Source organism: Nelumbo nucifera, chromosome 2, assembly GCF_055504915.1.
Source record: "Nelumbo nucifera cultivar China Antique chromosome 2, China Antique-T2T, whole genome shotgun sequence".
NCBI lineage: Eukaryota > Viridiplantae > Streptophyta > Magnoliopsida > Proteales > Nelumbonaceae > Nelumbo > Nelumbo nucifera.
Genome location: NC_142650.1, coordinates 28,839,672 through 28,859,108, shown reverse-complemented (window position 1 = coordinate 28,859,108; position 19,437 = coordinate 28,839,672). Strand labels below are relative to the sequence as shown.

Below are 19,437 nucleotides of genomic sequence, written 5' to 3'. Positions count from 1 at the left end.
GTGTGATATAGAGAACCATCTTCTGTCAAGAGCATATATGCAGGAATTTTGATCAGTTAACCCAAAGAATATCTATAAGGTTCTCGTAATGTACTTCTGGAAACTGCATGTCCTGTAAAACATGCCATATCTAATAAATAAACCATTACATTCCTAAATAAGTCAATTTGGGCCAAAGATCAAACAATACGTTATCTCATCTTTATACTGAAAAGAAAGGAAAAAATGAAAATTTGATAATAAGACAAGAAAACTACCCAAACACTGAAACACTCGAATACAAGCAAAATTAATGGTGAGATTGTTCAACCAAGAATTCATTGGGCTGATTTTACTGTCCACGTCTGCAATTTTGTTATATATGGGCAAAACAATAAGGAAAATAGAAGAATAATTTGATTATATTTGCTCACCTTCTGCACCCAAGAAAGGAACTGTCATGAAAATCCACAGGATGGTGCGGGATTCAAAAATTTACGCAAAAGTACACCCATATATTCATGATGCATATGGAAATACAAGCCATATTCAAATTGACATAGTCAAGAGTAACTAACTTCCCAAATCTACATCTTTTGTACAATGTTCTGTCAGGCTCAAGATATAAAACCTTGGGCAAAAGATGGATGGCACTGATAGAAGAGATTTGATTGACCTATGATGCTTCTTTGCATGAAGCCCTGTTATGCCCTTCTCCCTTGCATTTGCTGCAATGGAGTGGCCTTTGGACTTTTCCCTTTGATCTGCTCCGCTTCCTTTTTGGTTGGGTTGGTGGTGGTTTTGGCTGGCGCTGTGTTCGAGGAGGATGTACCTGGTCTTTGTCTGAAGAATCTTTACTTGCAGGCTTCCCTATGTTGGGCATTGGGTTTATTGACTCTGAATATGTTAGCTGGAAACTCTCAGTCATGAAGTATCTGGAACAGTAATCATACAGATTCCTGCCAATGCAATTAAATACAGCGATAGCATGGCGGCAAGGCAATCCAGTCATTCTCCACCCCTGGCAACTACAGTCCCACTGATCAATGTTAACAACATTAATAGAATTGTCATGAACTTCAAACATGGTATCAGATGAAAATAAGACTTTAAAGTTATCAATTTTTGATATCTCTTCTTTAAGTCTTTCTTCCTTAGATGGAATTAGCAGTGTAGACCAGTCACTTGCACCCACCCTACGTTCATAAATCAACTCCATCATCTTGCATCTTATTGCATCTATCTTTTGTATTATTGGTAACTCACGCACCTCTACTATCCAATTATTGAATGTTTCTGCAATCTTTAGATTGATTTGACTGTACTGCTCACCCTTAAATAGAGAATTTGCCCAGCATTCCGGATCACTCTGCATGACCCAATCATAAGCCTCTGAAGAAACATTTTTTATTCTCTGAATGCACTTTCTAAAGCCATCGAGTCGTGGAGAATGGGCAGCACCCAAAAGATTGCCAACCAAAGAAGACTTGCCATCCCCATGGTAAGGACCCTTCAAGCTTTTCTTGAAATTATCCACGAGATGACGGATGCTATAACCATGGTGGGCATTCTCAAAAATCTCACTAACAGATTTTTTTAACCCCTTCTCTTTGTCTGAAACAAATGTAATGGATCTAGATGTTGACACAGCTGACTTCAGTTGCACCAAAAACCAGTGCCAGCTGGCATCATTCTCAACATCAACTATAGCAAAAGCAACTGGAAACATACTATCTTCCCCATCCACTGCAGCAGCAATCAACAATATCTCCTGGTATTTTGATTTTAGAGGTGTGGAATCAAGGAAAAGGATGGGACGACAACCATTTTTGAAACCAAATAATGAGGCATGAAATGAGAGAAAAAGGTGTTGGAAGCTTAAGTCATCCTTGGTGGTAAAATTACAGATGCTACCTGGGTTTGTCTCCACTATCTTCTCACAAAACCAAGGCAATTGGTTATATGCATCTTTATACGAACCCTGAAGTTGTGCCCTTGCATTCTCCACTCCACGCCAAACCTGTGAGTAGTTCAACTCAATGCCAAAATCTCGACAGATTTCATCTGCAATATCCTTGGGCTTGTAGTGAGGGCTATCTTGCAGCCTGTCCCTTATAATACTTGCCAACCAATTTTTTGTTGAAGGAGAACATTTCCCAATATTCCCTCCACATGTATGTGTCTTGTTCATCCTTTTTATTGTAAATGTCTGTGTAGTTGGTACCCATGATGCATGAATCCTCCATGTACAGCCATCTGCCCTACATTTTGCAGTTGCACGACTAGCTTCATTCTTCTTTAGGATATACATGAAATGATGTGCAATGGAGTATTTACGCAATGCATCACGAAATTCATGGACACCACTGAATTGCTGACCAACTCCAGTGATACCATTTTTCCACAATGTAATGAGCTTTTTCACCCCAGCATCATCTTCACCATTGGAAGTAGTGTCCTGGGATACAGTGCATATTTTCTGCCCAACACCATCAGTAACAGAAACAATAGAAAAACCATTGACACCAAATTTCCAAGATGCAGTTCGCTTTTGCTGCCCAACACTCTCAAAGATGGCATCATCAGCAGAGGCAGCAGGTACAGGGCTGGAGGAGGTAGTGACCATTTTGGGGGAGCAGGGGGCTGTTATATCAGCAGCAATAGTAAAACTATCAGTAGTGCCAACAGGGATGACTGAAGTGGAGTTAGCAGGAGTGGCAATGGAGGTAGGTGTACCATTAGTATTATCATCATCAACAAGAGTAGCAGCAGCAGCAGCAGCAGCAGCAGCAAGGGATGCAGTGAAAGAAGGTGAAGCATTGACAACTGGTGAAGCAGCAGCAGGAGTTGCAGGGAAGTTTATGGCAGGAGTAGAAGAAATGCGGTTGGCTGATTCAGCTACTACTGTTTGGTTTGTCCTGCAGAAAACCTCATATGTGATTTTATGGAAAGTGAACAATCAGGTTTTGAAATAGGAATCACTTTTAGAAAATACCTGCTACCATTCATGTCCAATACATCTTGTGAAACAGATTCTCTTGTCACAATATAAACATCAGCTGTTACTGAGTTCCCATAAAAATCAATCAACCGTTGTAGGTCCTTGTCATTAGATACAGTGATTAGAGTGTGTTTGTTGCTTGGAAGAAAATACTTGATAGACATTTTCTTGATGTCACAATTCCACAGTTCAGCTATTTCTGATTTGAGATCATCAAACCTGGTGCCACGATTGACATCCACTGCATGTGCCTCCCCACCACTGTATTGCAAGGATCCATCATTATTTGACACAAACTCACCACCAGATTGGCATATTAGTATAAGTTTCTCTCTCGCCATGTCCTTTAAAGAAACAAAAAAAATGAAGAAAATATGAAGAGATGTGAGTAATTGCCAACTATATTTTCTTGCCATGAAATATCAAATATGCTTCAGGTATTCTAAGTCAAGAGAAGCAAATTACTATTACTTTCTGAAGCAAGTGTTGCATTATCATGCTATGGACTAAAGAATAATAAACAACTTCATTTATAATTCAGGGACATCATGTAAATTATGGGTTAAGAAAATGAAAGCTGTTTTCTCAACACTGAAGACCACAATTCACCAAACAAAAACATTGCAAACCACCACAGATGATTTGAAAGAAAACCAGTTTGCCAACTAACTTCAGAATTTATATGGTGATTGAAGAAATGTCTAGTGCAATGGTAGCAACCAATATAAACAACACTATCTCTACAAAGCATCTTGATCATCACATTGATCTACCCACGGCATTACCATTGCCACCATACTTGTGATTGTAGTGCATTCTATTAGCCTATCAAGGAAAGCATGTGGACGCCCATGTAGTGCAGGGAAAGCAAGTTCTGAAAATGAATATTAAGAAAAACAGTTACTTACCGTTGTAACTGTTATAAGAAAAGATTCTTTCTATAGTTTGTACTTACTCTTTTCTGCAACTTAATGTAGGGTTTGACTTTGATACCAGAAAACTTGTAACAAATGAACCAGTATCATAAAAGTGGTAACCAATCAGGTGGGATTTATCAAAATTCATAGGGAGGTTTTGATTGGCCAAAGCTCTTCCCATATCATGTCTTTCAGGCAGCATAGATTTTTCCTTTAATGTATCATTAGAACAAAACTCTTGACATGATCATCCAGTGCAAAAACTATACAGTTTTGGGACTATTCAACTCAACCCACTTAAAAATAAAACCGGCAGATCTTGTATTGCAAGTTTGCAACTGCTCAGTGTTCCTGCTCCATAGACGGCATCAAATCATATCAATTACCATGGCATATGATTCTATATTTTGAGCATTATATCAATGGGGACCCACTATATCTCCTCAGCTAAAAACTAACCCTAACCCGCTTAAATGGTCTCTACTATCATGGATCACCTCCTTTCTGCTCTGTACTGGGTACACTGTACGCACGCACAAACCCGGACACAGAAACCCATAGGCGCGCAACAGCTAAGTCCACCGATTAGGGTTTGATCATCTATATACAATGACCTTATCATCTGATCAATAAACCAGCAAGCTGATCCAAGCTACGAATACCACTTACGAGCCCCCACGTACATCATTTATACACTGTAACTATCCTAGCAATACTCAATTACCACGACATCGTTTGAAAAAGCTGTGTGTCGATCAAGCACAAACTCACAGAATTACAGAACCCATCTCATTGAATCAGAAAAAAGGAACGAATAACAGAAGAAAAACGAATAAATACATAGAAAAAAACAAACAAAAGGAAGAGAGCAGTTTTGAACAAGCTGTGTCGGCCAAGCACAAACTCACAGATCCCATCTCATTGAACCAGAGAAAAGAACGATTAATAGAGGGAAAACGAACAAGGAGATAGAAAAACCCAAAAAGAAGGAAGAGAGAAGAAGCGCTTACCGGAGTCGGTGACGCAGGGACGAGCCGGTGGACGGAAACCCTAGCTTGGGGGCTTTTCGAAATTAGGGCAGAAGGGAGAGAGGAATGCGGGAAATGAAAGGAGGAGGGCCTGATCGAAATTAAGTTTTGTGCGATTATATGTGGAGTTGGAACGTGAAGTCCAAAGGAGGGACTTTTTTGGAAATTTACCAAACCATGGGAACGCATTAAAGCGTAAAAAAGCGAAAAACAGAAAGGAAGGACAATGCTTAGGGAAAATACCAAAAGAGAGGAGACTACACATTGTTGGGCGGACTTTCTGTTTTGGACCCTAATCCTGTGGGCTAATTCATAAAAGTCCATCAACTGGATGGTCGAGATCAATATGGTGGACCTATCATTTTGACTTTCCGTGCTGTATTATATGGACGATGGATGATGAGAAAGCACAAAGTTTAGAGTGTAGGTAGGGTCCACCCAATAGTCTATGTGGATGCCTTTTGAATTGATCCTCGATTTTTGGCGATGTCTGAAGTTTATGGCTAGTAGATGAGTGAAATATCCAAGGGCCCACAACTGTTCATATCACATATTTCAATACGATCGATCCAATTAAACTAGTCCTACATTCCCACGGTGGCACGTTGCATCACGACAAGTGGGTGTTTTTACGGGCAATACTTGGCTCCTATTATCTCTTAATTTTCAGATTTAAACCTAAAATTAAACTTTATATCTTAAATCTTAAATATAAATTTTTTATTTTTAATCTTAAACCCTTGAACTTTAATCCTAAAATCTAAACTTTAAAGTTTAAAACCCTAAACTCAAAAGTCGGTGTATAAAATGGCTTTGGTTGACACGACAAATAGTTTAGAGGTATAACTTGGGTGGATTCAAACTAACTTTGGATTGAGCCAGTCTTAAACTTTTGTCCTCGAGTTGAGTTTGGGCTCAAATCCAGCCTAACCTTATTTAAACTTGAGTTTGACTTAATTATATACGTGTATATACATTTTTTATCGACATGTTTATATATATATATATAGTATTAGACACATATTTGCATGCATACATTCATATATGCATATCTTTTTTTATATAAACAATACCAATTTTTAATGCAGGGTGATTGACCAACACTAAAGTTTAACCTAGGTTTGAACTAAATTCAAGTGCACCAAATTTTAATACAAATTGAGCTTGGGTCAAATAGTTTGATTTGACCTCAAACTCGTTTAGGCCCAATTCTAAGGGTTGAATATAGGCTGAGCTAAAACACGACCCAAACCACTCAATTTGCACCCCTAACTGGGAATGAGTTCAATATTTTCCATGTTTTAGAAATGAATATTTTTGTTTTTTTATTTGATTTTGAAATTGTCACATAAAAAAAAAGTTCTTAAACTGTGTTCATATTTCTGAAACTATCAAAATGATGATTACTAAAATTAAACAAATTTAGAATATAAACATGGGGTTGTTATCGGCAGGTTTATGGTAGAAACGGAAATGCCAAATAGCCTTGTAGCCTGTAGGGATTACAAAACCCCCCGTCATCCCAAGCTACTAAATGCATATTTATTTCTAACTCCACCCGCCTCACACGTCATCACTTATTGATGCCAATATTTACCATTATACCCCTCAAGCGAGAAATAGCAACTTCTTACCCAGTTTTGGACCGTTTCTCTGAGTATCTTCTTCCCCGCCCGTGCGAAGCCTTTTCCAGCTCTCTGCACTCTAACTCATTGACGGAAGCCTTCCTTAAGCTTTAGCTTTCTGTTTGCCACCTGTGCGAAGCCTTCTCCAGCTCTTTGCACTCTTACGCGCTGACGGAAGCCTTCCCAAAGCTTTTGTTTCGTTATTCCTCGACGTTCTTGGCCAACCTCAACGATCAACCCTTCAACCCTCCTCATGCATTCCGATCATCTGCAGCGTACCGGAGATCGGAATCCCTATTAGTTGCAATGTCCGTAGCACTTTATCGACGGCAAACACTCGAGCATAGTGGAACGGTGCTCCACCACCGACATTTTACTCTGTTTCCTTCCATTTTGGTTGGTTGAGTGCAGTAAGGCCCTCTCAAAATGAAGTGTTTAATGTTGATTAACCTATGAATCCCCTTACAGTGGGAGTTTGAATTTGCATGTGCCCTTACGGTAGTATTTGATAACTCGAGTAGAATGAGAAACTTTTCCTCTGTTCTTCTTATTATTTTCCTTTGCACGGGTTGAGAAATATATATACTCATAATACAAACATTTCATAATTATACATAGATTCTAGTTCTACCTCTCCTAGTTACATACAACTTAGGCTGAGATTTATCCCTGAATTCAAAGGATATCCCCTAGTTTTACAACTCACGCCAATACTCCCCCTCACGTTGGTGCATACAGATCTTGGACACCCAACTTGCCAAGTGAGTTGTAGAAGTTTTTACTGGATACAACCTTTGTAAGTATATCTGCCAGGTGGTCTTCAGATTTGACAAAGGGAAATCGAATGGTTTTGTCTTCGATATTTTGTTTGATGAAATGTCGGTCCACCTCCACATGCTTTGTTCGATCATGTTGGACGGGATTCTGAAAGATGTCAATGGCAGCCTTGTTGTCGCAGAATAGGTCCATTGCAGAGGTTGGGGGAAAACCAATTTCAGTCATCAGTCTTCTCAGCCAGAGTAGCTTGCACAGCCCTTTAGCCATTCCTCGAAACTCGGCTTTAGCACTTGATAGGGTCACGACCTTCTATTTCTTACTCCTCCATGTAACTAGATTTCCTCCGACGAATGTAAAGTACCCCGAGGTGGATTTTCTATCAGAGACATTTTCGGCCCAGTCTGCATCTGTGTACCCTTCTATCTTCAGATGATCATTTTTTGAGAACATGAGTCCTTTTCCGGGTGAGGACTTCAAGTATCGAAGAATCCGCATTACAGCATTCATGTGATCTTCGGTTGGGCAGTGCATGAACTGACTCACTACGCTGACGACGTAGGCGATGTCTGGGCAAGTATGGGAAAGGTAAATGAGTTTACCCACCAGCCTTTGGTATCTCTCCTTATTGGTAGGTACTTGGTCTGGGTATTCTCCAAGTCTATGGTTCTGAACGATAGGTGTGTCTACCGGTTTGCACTCCAACTGTCCTACTTCGGAGAGTAAATCCAAGGTGTACTTCCGTTGGGATAAAAATATACCTTCCTTTGATCTAGCAACTTCAATCCCTATAAAGTACTTTAGCCCACCTAAGTTCTTCATCTCGAACTCGGATGCCAATTGCTTCTGCAGTGTTGCTATTTCTCCCGAATCATTCCCTGTGATAATCATGTCATCCACGTATATTATTAGGGTTGTTACCTTTCCTCGTTGGTGCTTTAAGAATAGTGTATGATCTGAATTGCTTTACTGTAAGCCATATTTTTTCATCGCAAGACTGAACCTCCCAAACCATGCCCGTGGAGATTTGCTTTAGTCCATATAGTGCTCGTTGTAGCTTACACACAACTTGGTTCTTGGAGTTCGCTGTATAACCAGGTGGGATGTCCATGTATACCTCCTCTTCAAGATCACCATGGAGGAAGGCGTTCTTCACATCGAACTGCTGTAGTGGCCAATCAAGATTTGCGGCAAGAGATAATAAGACTCTGATCGTATTCAGCTTGGCTACTGGGGAGAAAGTCTCTTGATAATCTACGCCCTGTGTCTGGGTATATCCTTTTGCGACTAGCCTTGCTTTGTATCTCTCGACTGCCCCATCTGCATTGTATTTGATGGAAAATACCCATTTACACCCTACTGGTCTTTTTCCTTCAGGCAAGGTGACTAGAGTCCATGTCTTGTTCTTCAGTAGTGCCTCCATCTCTTCTTGTATGGCTCGAGTCCATTTTGGGTTTGTCAAAGCTTCTTGGACACTAGTGGGAATATGATTAGAGGACAATTCTTGCACAAATGATTTTAGAGGTTTGGTGAGTCTCTTCGTTGATACATAGTTGGCAATTGGATACTTTGTCCTCCTATCCTCAACATCTGGAGAATATCTATTTGACGATTTTCCACGATTATGCCTGAAAGGTAAGGTGTAGCCAGCCAAAGTATCGTTAGAGCTTGAAGGAGTGGTAGGGGAGGTTACCTCAGGGATGCTTTCACGTGCTTCCGGGATATCCTCAGGAGGTGGGCTTTCCGGTACTGGCGAAGTTGGGGTCTCTACTTCTTCTGCTAGTAGAGGCGATGCCGACGTTGAGGTTTTTGTAGATACTTCTGGTGTAGTCTCTATAGGTGCCTTACTAGTTGCTTCATGGACCACCATTTCTGTTGAAGCACTCGTATTCGGCCAGTCGGGTAAAAACCAGTTCAGTTCTTCACTCTGACTCTCCCCCTGAAGAGAAGAATTGGTTGTAGATCGAGAGTAGAAGGTTTCAGATTCCAGAAAGGTGGCATCCATGATAACATAGGTACGGTGGGTGACTGGGTCATAACATCGGTACCCTTTTTGGTGTAGCGCATACCCCAGGAATATACATCGAGCTGCCCGTGGATCCAGTTTTGTACGTTGATTTGGATGTAGATGCACGAACGCCACACAGCCAAAAACTCGAGGTGAAATCATCAAAACAGAGGGCAATGAGACATGAGATGAAAGAGCTTGTAATGGTGTTTTAAACTTTTAGACCCGTGAGGGCATTCGGTTAAGGAGGTGCATGGCGGTAGCAACAGCATCAGCCCAATGTCGGTTAGGTACATGTGCTCCAAGTAACAAGGCGCGGGCAGTTTCGAGTATGTGCCGATTCTTCCTTTCTGCAATGCCATTTTGCTGTGGAGTTTGGGGGCATGAAGTCTCATGAAGTAATCCATGGACCCAAAAATAATCTTGGAACCGTTGATTCATGTATTCCCCGCCGTTATCAGACCGGAGTACCTGAATCTGTGATTTGAACTGAGTCTTCACCATTATATGGAAGGATTGAAAAACAGTCAGCACTTCATCTTTATGTTTCAGCAGATATAACCATGTCATGCGAGTGCAATCCATAACAAAGATTACAAACCATCGGAATCCAGAGACTGTAGTCACCGGGGATGGCCCCCACATGTCCGATTGAATCAAAGCAAATGGAACTTGACTTTTATTCATACTTAAGGGATAGATTGTTCTATGACTCTTAGCTAGGATGCAAGTGTTACATTGAAAAACATGCGGTTGTATATCTGAAAATAACTCCGGAAATAAATGTCTCATATAACTGAATGATGGATGTCCTAACCGGCGATGCCGAATCCAAATCTGTTGTTCCTTGGTGTTACCTTGATGATGTGTATGATGCGCTTGACCCGTGCTAAGATCATCCATGTAGTAGAGCCCCCCTCGCCTAGTCCCACGCCCAATTATCTCCTTGGTGAGAATATCCTGAAGAAGAAAGAAAGTAGGATAAATGAGTACAACACAATTCAGATCAGAGGAGATTTGACTAACAAATAGTAATTTGTGGGAGAGCGAGGGAACAAGCAAGGTGTTTTTCAAGGATATAGTAGGTGACAAGGTCACAGTGCCTACTCCTGTGACTTGAGAGATTGCCCCATTAGCATTAGCAATTGTAGTCCGTCTTGGTGGTGAAGTCTTTGAAAAATCAGTAGCATCATAGGTCATGTGGTCAGTGGCTCCTGAGCCAAGTATCCATGCCTTGTTGTCAATGGTCTTGTTGGGAAGATTATTACCTGAATCCGAGAGGAGAACTTCTCCCTATGGTGTGAATGAGAGTTGAGATTCTCTTATAACTGTTGCAGCCTTACCACTAGTTTCAGCCTTGTCTTAGCGTTTCCGAGCTTGGAGTTCATGCCACCAGTCGGGATAGCCATGTAGCTTGAAGCAGTTCTCCCGGGTATGCTTTGAGTTGCCACAATGAGAGCATTTAGTACCACCAGAAGATGCTCGAGATTTAGAGGACGTACCAGATTTTTCGCTGCTTGCAGGCAGAGAGCTCGTTGAAGAGGGCGTAGGTTGCCCAGTCTTAACACCTTTAGAGGTCAAAACTGCTCCTGGAGTTTCAATATGGTTGTCGGTTATCATGACCCTCTATCGGATAGCTTCTCTTTGAACATGTGCATAAGCCTGTTCAATAGTGGGAAACGGATGCATTTGGAGTACATCTGCCCGAATCTTGTCTAGTCTGTCATCAAGGCCAACTAGGAAGATATACACTCTCTCCTCTTGAAGGAGAGTATTGTACCGTTGAATATCTACCACACACTCCATCGGATTCAGACGGCGAAAATCAATTTCTCTCCACAATCCTTGGAGATCATTATAGTACTTTTCAAGAGACCCTCCAGACTGGCGCAAGCGGGTCACATGGCGCCGGAGATCGTATACTTGCGAGGTATCACTGCCATCAGAGTATGTGGTAACCACAGAATCCCACACCATCTTTGTTGTAGGGAATCGAATAAAGTTACCAATCAAGGATACGTCCATGGAGTTAATTAACCAACCTTTGACAATAGTGTTGTCGGTGCGCCACCTTCGAAAGGTTGGGTCAGTTTGTGGAGGCTGAGGAAGTTCTCCATTAATATATCCCAGTTTGTCTCTGCCAAATATATACATCTCAACAACTTGGGACCAAAGGGCATAGTTGGTGCCATCCAACTTGATACCGATCTGAGTTGCAGAGGTTTCTGTAGTTGAGATCGGTCTGTGCAGGAGTTCAGTCATTCTGGTGGTCAATTCAGTGAGAGTAGGATTAGGCCGTTGTTCTCCAAATGGATATGAGGTTTCCGAATCAGACATAATTATCAGCGGGTTGTAGCGGTAGTAGCACCGTCGACCACGATGGGGCGGCGAGATTGTAACAGAGCACCTGTCGGTCTTGCAACGACAATAATAGTAGCCAACCACCCGGGGTCCGCGGTGGGGTTGATAGTTCTGGATAGATCCACTGCCGGAGTTGCAGCTGTAATGGCAGTGGATAGAGCCACCGCCAGACTTGCAGCGATAATAGCAGCGGTCACCTCCCGATGACCAAGATTTTGCAGTGACTAGGATTTGCGGCGGTGATAGCAGCGGTCACCTCCTGATGACCAAGATTTCGCGGCGACCAGGATTTGCAGCGGTGATAGTAGTGGTCCCCTCCCGGCGACCAAGTTTTCGCAGCGATCAGAACCTGCGGCGGTGATAGCAGTGGTCACCTCCCAGCGACCGAGTTTTCGCAGCGATCACGACCTGCAGCGGAGATAGCAACGGTCGCCTCCCGGCGACCAAGATTTCGCAGCGGTCAGAACCTGCATCGGGGATAGCAGCGGTCACCTCCGATGACCAAGATTTCGCAGCGACAGGGATTTGCAGCGGTAATAGCAGCGGATGGAGCCTCTGTCGATGACCAAGATTTCGCAGCGATCATATCGTCGAGTTTATTATGGATCGGTATGCTCTGATACCATGATAACTCGAGTAGAATGAGAAACTTTTTCTCTGTTCTTCTTATTATTTTCCTTTGCAGGGGTTGAGAAATATATATACTCATAATACAAACATCTCCTAATTATACATAGATTCTGGTTCTAACTCTCCTAGTTACATACAATTTAGGCTGAAATTTATCCCTAAATTCAAGGGATATCCCCTAGTTTTACAGTTCACGCAAATAGTATTTGTGTGACAAACTCACTCAACGAGAAATTGAGTTCATTCCAGAGATGAGCATACATATCCTTGACAGAAAAAATACCATTCCTTGATCCTATCCAAATGAATAGATCCTTACATAACAAGTTGTGTAGAAAGTTAAGTTTTATAACGGGACATTGTCATTTGCTCTTTACCGGGCGAAATGCAAATCATTTGTTAGTTCAATACCAAGTATTCAATTGTTCAATTTGATTGGTCTCTTTGGGAGTTGAATTCTTGGATTTGCTGAGCGATAAGTTGGTTGTGTCATTGTTTATAGCGAGTTTACGTCGTCTGCATCCGGGTTGCAGAAAAATTTCTACATCCGCTAATGAGAAAGCATTTCAAGAGTAACGGAGTCAGGTTTAACGGACGTTGGTAAAACCCGCCCAAATCCCAAATCCCAAATCCCAAATCCCAATCCCCTTCGCTCTCTCCCTGCCTTTTCTCTCCTCTCAGGCTCTCATAACCTATCACCGTCCAGCGTCCACCGTTACTGGTGCGCCGTCCGAACACTTTCTCTCTCTCCTGTTTCTTTTCTCTTCCTTGGAATCGGCAACCCAACCCTCCATCTAGTGCCGTCACTGCAAAGATAGACACAGGGATGCTCCCTACAAAACGATTTTTCATATTCCTCAATAGATTCAGTTGATCCAAGATTCGTATACCTCTCATCTTAGGTGGAATCTCACCAGGTAACTCACTCCTATTTTGATCAATGAATGTTAGCAGCTTGCATTGGTTGATCTCTAAGGTGATTGGATTGGGGTCGAGAAATTGTTTTTGCTAAAATCCATCTTGTTGCAATATTACCATCTCAGTTGTATTGCTACCTCAAAAAATTCCTGTCAAGGAGTTTTTGCTTGTCAAATAAGCTTTTGATGGATCGTGGAAGAGATCCCATCAACTGTTTGTTATATAGATTGCTCTGCTCGAGGTTTTCAACTTGAATTTCTACCTAGGCAAGCATGGGGGCCAAAAGGATTGTAACACTAAGAAATTTCTCTCATATCTGAATCCAACACATGATCAACTTTCTAGCAATTCTGTAATCGAATTAAACAAAAGCGTTATCTAAAGCGATCTTTTGTTGTACTGGTTCGGGTGGTGAGGGGGCGGGAGAGGAAATAACAGGGAAGAGAGAGAAACATTGCTCGTCGTCAGCCGCTGGTGGTTGCGATGGATCGGACGACAGTGTTGGGTTGAAGGATAATGGAGAGAGAGAGAGAGAGAGAGAGGGGGAACTGGGAAGAGAAAACGATTGAGGGGAGAATGAAGGCGGGATTAATAGACTTCAACTTTTTTTTTGGAGTCCAGACTCCCGTTAACCGCTTGGACTCCGTTAAATTATGATTAATAAGGTGGAGTGACGTGGCCTTTTTTTATTCGTGGTTGCAGAATTTTTTTTTCTGCAACCCGGATGCAGACGATGTGAATTCGTTTATAGCTAATTGAAACGGATTGTTGTGTGAGGTTTGTCTCTTGTGTTAATGTACTTATGTTATATTCCTAGCAGAAAATGTCAAGCGGCAAAATTGGGACAAGGTGCTCTACAAAACATTTCAAGGAGATGCTAGATAGTCTGCTAGTGAGTTTGGAGTACAAACGAAGGCTCCAACAGACTCCTTTTAGTCACTTATTGGATCTGCCGCACTTTCAGTCAAACATGCTTATTGAGTGATCTCTTGAGGTCGTGGGGCTCAGATATCCACTGCTTTTAGAGAGGAGCATGAAATTCTCTAAGACCAATGTTGTGTTGATAACAAGGCTTGGCTTGTCGGGTAGCACTATCGCCCTTTCAGAAGGCCTTTCTAGCAGGAGATTGTTTATGGCTTCCTTTGGCCTAGCCGAAAATCACGTCGTCTTCTTTCGCTCATTCAAGAACGGACGAAAGCATCTGTCCCAAGATTTTTATTGGGCCAGCTGGATCTATTAATCCACGTCAGAGTTGCTTGTCCCAACGTTCAAATGAGAAACTATTGGTTACCGTATTTATCTAACGACATCATATTTAATTTGAACAATTTCAACTATTTTCAACTTTTACGGCTTGCATCTATTAGGGTTTGAGTTTTTTTTTTCCTCAAAATCAAAAAGCAAAGAGAAGAGGGAAACTCGATGTTACTCTTAGTGCTGTTCACGGGTCGGGTTGGGTTGGTTTATTGGGGTTTTTCCAATCGACCTGATCTGGTCGGGTTATTTGAGATAGAAACCGAAACCGACTCAGTGTTAAGCAAAACCGACCTACTCGGTTTGTATCGGGTTTGGTCGATTTCGGTTTTGCTCCTGTACAAAAGGAACATAGAAGCCTAAAAGGAAATATCTATTCTGAAAACTGAAGTTTTTAACATATTTTCTAGAAATATATTTAAAAAGTTAGAATTAGAATAGAAGACAAAAGTTATCAAGAAAATAGAAAGTCAAACTGTTTTATAGAAAGAATGCTGAAATTTGTATATTTCAAGAAACTTTCTAAGTTCTAATCTAAGTAAAAAATGACACCTAAATCTAATTATAATTGTCTAATTGGTTGCCTATTTGGTGTAAAAGACTATAGAAACTGATGTAACCGTTTTTGGTCATGTACCATTTTTTGTGATGTATAAATTTTTTGGCTAAGTACCTCGTTTGACCCGGTGGTGACGTGCCTTAGTGATGAGCTACTTGGTGGCGAACTCCCTGGGGGAGAACTACTTGGTGACGAACTGCTTGGTGGCGACTACCCAGTGGCGAGCTCCCTGGTGGAGAGCTACTTGGTGATGAACTGCCGGGTGGCGAACTGCCGGGGGGTGCTCCCTGGTGGCGAACTGCCTGATGGCGAACTGCCCGGTGGTGAGCTGCCTGGTGGTGAACTGCCTGGTGGTGAACTGCCTGGTGGCGAACTGCCTGGTAGTGCTCCCTGGTGGCGAACTGCCTGATGGCGAACTGCCTGGTGGCGAACTGCCTGATGGCAAACTGCCTGGTAGTGCTCCCTGGTGGTGAACTGCCTGATGGCGAACTACCTGGAGGCGAACTGCCTGGGGGCGAACTGCCTGGGGGCGAACTGCCTGGTGGCGAATTGCCTGGTGGCGAACTGCCTAGGGGTGAGCTACCTGGTGGCGAACTGCTTGGGGGAAAACTGCCTGGTGGCGAACTGCCTGATGGCGAATTGCCTGGTAGTGCTCCCTGGTGGCGAACTGCCTGGGGGCGAACTGCCTGGTGGCGAACTGCCTGATGGTGAACTGCCTGGTAGTGCTCCCTGGTGGCGAACTGCCTGGTGGTGAACTCCCTGGTGGCGAACTGCCTGATGGCGAACTCGTCACTTGACTTGCTCCTAGGCGGTCTGCAACTCAGAGGATGGTGGAGCTCCCTGGTGCAGCGCAACCCGACTACCCTCCGCGTGAGGTGATTTTCTCTCCTTTGTAGACAGCGGGAGCTGAGGGACCTACGAGAACTGAATCAGAGGACCCGGGGGTATTTTCCCGACGGGGACTCTCCGATGCCTAAGTTAGCATTCTGATTACAAAGGGCTTGGAGAGAAATGAGAGAGCTAGAGAGCGGGGGTTACCATCCTTTTCTTCTCCCCTTTGGATTTGGGGGTCGGAGTCCTTATATAGTGGTGCCCTCGCGGGTTAGGTGGGTGAAAAGCCTTCAAATGGTAAGACGTCATATCCCGTCAGAACCGGGGTACGGTGATGAACTCCTCGAGGTTGTCAGGCTGGCACTTGTGCCAGGCGGCCAGGTCGGTGCCTGGGCCAGGTTGTCAGGTTGGCGCCTATGTCAATCGGCGGGTCGGTGTCCGGGCCAGGTTGCCAGGTCGGCGCCTGTGTCCAGGTCAGGTTGTCAGGTTGGCACCTGTGTCCGGGCCAGATTGCCAGGTCGGCGCCTATGTCCGGGCCAGGTTGCCAGGTCGGCACTGTGGCAGGCTGATCCGGCCAGGTCGCGCAGGCTGCGTGCAGGCCGCGCGGGCCGCGCCAGGCCGCGTGCAGGTCGCCCGTGGGTCACGTGCAGGTCACGCCGGGCCAGCCGGACCGGTGCCCGGGGGGGACACCAGCTTGGTAAGTTGTTGCCTAGGTGCTTGCCTAGTTGTCACGAGGTGCCATGTGTCGCAATTTCACTAGAGGGCCAAATCTGCCCTCATCAATTGCCCCCCACTCCCGAGCTGAGAGTAACTCAGTGAAGGGAGTAGATTTCTTTTGGCCCGTAAGTCGACGAGCAAGTAAGTTTTGATCCAATTCCTTAGGCTTTGGGAGCTGCCTGTATGTGGCGAGTTGCCAGTAAGACGAGGGGGTCTCCGCCAGTTCAGTAGTGTAGCCCTTAGGCTCTGGGGCAACTTATAGTTCACTTTTGCTGATTTTGTTCCTGTTGAGAAAGCGACTGGATATTTAGCAATAGTGTGGCCCGCAGGCTTTGGGAGTGACTCATAGTCTACTCTTTTTTGACTTTTGCTCGTGCCGAAGAGGCGACCGGGCCTTAAGTAGTAATGTGGCCCGTAGGCTTTGGGAGTGACTCGTAGTCTACTCTTTTTTGACTTTCCCGTGCCGGAGAGGCGACCGGGTCTTAAGCAGTAAGGTGGCCCGTAGGCTTTTTGGGAGTGACTCGTAGTCTACTTTTTTTTTGACTTTTGCCCGTGTCGGAGAGGCGACCGGGTCTTAAGCAGTAATGTGGCCCGTAGGCTTTTGGGAGTGACTCGTAGTCTACTCTCTTTTGACTTTTGCCCGTGCCGGAGAGGCGACCAGGTCTTAAGCAGTAATGTGGCCCATAGGCTTTTGGGAGTGACTCATAGTCTACTCTTTTTTGACTTTGCCCGTGCCGGAGAGGCGATCGGGTCTTAAACAGTAATGTGGCCCGTAGGCTTTGCCTGTGAGGTGTCGAGCTATGATTGTGCTGCATCAGCTTTGTAATGCCGGTCACCCACTCCTACAAGAAGCTACTAGGAGCTCGACCTTCGGGGGCAGCACTACTAACTTTAGGTTGCCAGCTCACACGAGAGCCTTGGAAGGCTCGACCGGTAAGGGCGCCTATGTAGTCTGTTGGCCGTCAACTCCCGCGGAAGCCATGAAGAGCTCATCTTTGTAGGGGGACCTTGCGGAGAGGACTGATGAGGCATTATCTGAATTGAAAGTAAGGTTGGTAGAGCTACTTAGTCTGTTAGCCCCCTGCATAGTTTTTGAGTTCATAAAAAATGTAAACTATAAAGTGATAGCTTCAAAAAAGTGAGGACTTAGCTTTGGTAAGATGAGAACTTAGCTTTTGTAGGATGAGAACTTAGCTTTTCGTAGCGTTTCCCACAGACGGCGCCAATTGATGTAACCGTTTTTGGTCACGTACCATTTTTTGTGATGTATAAATTTTTTGGCTAAGTACCTCGTTGTTTGACCTGGTGGTGACGTGCCTTGGTGATGAGCTACTCGGTGGCGAACTCCCTGGGGGAGAACTACTTGGTGACGAACTGCTTGGTGGCGAACTACCTAGTGGCGAGCTCCCTGGTGGAGAGCTACTTGGTGACGAACTGCCGGGTGGCGAATTGCCTGGTGGCGAACTCCCTGGGGGAGAACTACTTGGTGACGAACTGCTTGGTGGCGAACTACCTAGTGGCGAGCTCCCTGGTGGAGAGCTACTTGGTGACGAACTGCCGGGTGGCGAATTGCCTGGTGGCGAACTGCCTGGGGGTGCTCCCTGGTGGCGAACTGCCTGATGGCGAACTGCCCGGTGGCGAGCTGCCTGGTGGCGAACTGCCTGGTGGCAAACTGCTTGGTAGTGCTCCCTGGTGGCGAACTGCCTGGTAGTGCTCCCTGGTGGCGAACTGCCTGGTGGCGAGCTACCTGGTGGCGAACTGCCTGGTGGCGAACTGCCTGGTAGTGCTCCCTGGTGGCGAACTGCCTGGTGGTGAACTCCCTGGTGGCGAACTGCCTGATGGCGAACTCGTCACTTGACTTGCTCCTAGGCGGTCTGCAACTCAGAGGATGGTGGAGCTCCCTGGTGCAGCGCAACCCGACTACCCTCCACGTGAGGTGATTTTCTCTCCTTTGTAGACGGCGGGAGCTGAGGGACCTGCGAGAACTGAATCAGAGGACCCGTGGGTATTTTCCCGGCGGGGACTCTCCGATGCCTAAGTTAGCATTCTGATTACAAAGGGCTTGGAGAGAAATGAGAGAGCTAGAGAGCGGGGGTTACCATCCTTTTCTTCTCCCCTTTGGATTTGGGGGTCGGAGTCCTTATATAGTGGTGCCCTCGCGGGTTAGGTGGGTGAAAAGCCTTCAAATGGTAAGACGTCATATCCCGTCAGAACCGGGGTACGGTGATGAACTCCTCGAGGTTGTCAGGCTGGCACTTGTGCTAGGCGGCCTGGTCGGTGCCTGGGCCAGGTTGTCAGGTCGGCGCCTATGTCAGTCGGCGGGTTGGTGTCCGGGCCAGGTTGCCAGGCCGGCGCCTGTGTAAGTCGGCGGGTCGGTGTCCGGGCCAGGTTGCCAGGTCGACGCCTGTGTCCGGGCCAGGTTGTCAGGTCGGCGCCTATGTCCGGGTCAGGTTGTCAGGTCGGCGCCTGTGTCCGGGTCAGGTTGTCAGGTTGGCACCTGTGTCTGGGCCAGATTGCCAGGTCGGCGCCTGTGTCCGGGCCAGGTTGCCAGGTCGGCGCTTGAGGCAGGTTGATCTGGCCAGGTCGCGCGCAGGCCGTGCGCAGGCCGCGCCAGGTCGCGCGCAGGCCGTGCGCAGGCCGCGCCAGGTCGCGCGCAGGCCGCGCGGGCCGCGCTAAGCCGCGTGTAGGCCGCCCGTGGGCCGCGTGCAGGTCGCGCCGGGCCAGCCAGACCGGTGTCCAGGGGGGACACCAACTTGGTAAGTTGTTGCCTGGGTGCTTGCCTAGTTGTCACGAGGTGCCACGTGTCGTAATTTCACTGGAGGACCAAATCTGCCC

General features: G+C 45.2%; 2 protein-coding genes across 7 annotated transcripts; both read right to left on the bottom strand.

Annotated features, from left to right (window-relative positions):
- Positions 1 to 430: 430 nt before the first annotated feature.
- On the bottom strand, positions 431 to 5,129 carry LOC104586161 (uncharacterized). Of its 6 annotated transcripts, none has more exons than XM_088898203.1 (4): positions 4,908 to 5,129; positions 2,975 to 3,324; positions 2,716 to 2,897; positions 431 to 2,622 (listed from the first exon to the last, which is right to left on the bottom strand). In XM_088898203.1, exons 1-4 carry the CDS (start codon positions 5,112 to 5,114, stop codon positions 656 to 658), a joined length of 2,706 nt encoding a protein of 901 aa, XP_088754329.1. In that variant the 5' UTR covers positions 5,115 to 5,129; the 3' UTR covers positions 431 to 655. The 6 variants fall into 6 exon arrangements, with proteins under 6 accessions (XP_088754329.1, XP_010241620.1, XP_010241618.1 ...); XM_010243316.3 differs by lacking the exon at positions 4,908 to 5,129 and adding exons at positions 3,766 to 3,854; positions 3,936 to 4,862 and having other exon boundaries at positions 474 to 2,897; XM_088898204.1 differs by lacking the exon at positions 4,908 to 5,129 and adding an exon at positions 3,936 to 4,862 and having other exon boundaries at positions 474 to 2,622.
- Positions 5,130 to 10,958: 5,829 nt separating this feature from the next.
- Positions 10,959 to 11,669, bottom strand: LOC148802030 (uncharacterized). The gene has a single exon (XM_088897811.1). The coding sequence runs from the start codon at positions 11,667 to 11,669 to the stop codon at positions 10,959 to 10,961; it is 711 nt and encodes a 236-aa protein (XP_088753937.1).
- Between the last annotated feature and the right edge of the window lie 7,768 nt (positions 11,670 to 19,437).

Bases quoted from the DNA above. Each gene is read 5' to 3' on its own strand.
- LOC148802030 (XM_088897811.1), bottom strand. From the start codon at position 11,669: ATGTCTGATTCGGAAACCTCATATCCATTTGGAGAACAACGGCCTAAT.
- LOC104586161 (XM_088898202.1), bottom strand. From the start codon at position 5,114: ATGCGTTCCCATGGTTTGGTAAATTTCCAAAAAAGTCCCTCCTTTGGA. The intron at 3,325-4,907 runs GTAAGCGCTTCT...GTTTCTTTAAAG, and splicing joins TCCCTGCGTCACCGACTCCG to GACATGGCGAGAGAGAAACT. The intron at 2,898-2,974 runs GTATTTTCTAAA...GGTTTTCTGCAG, and splicing joins TTGGACATGAATGGTAGCAG to GACAAACCAAACAGTAGTAG.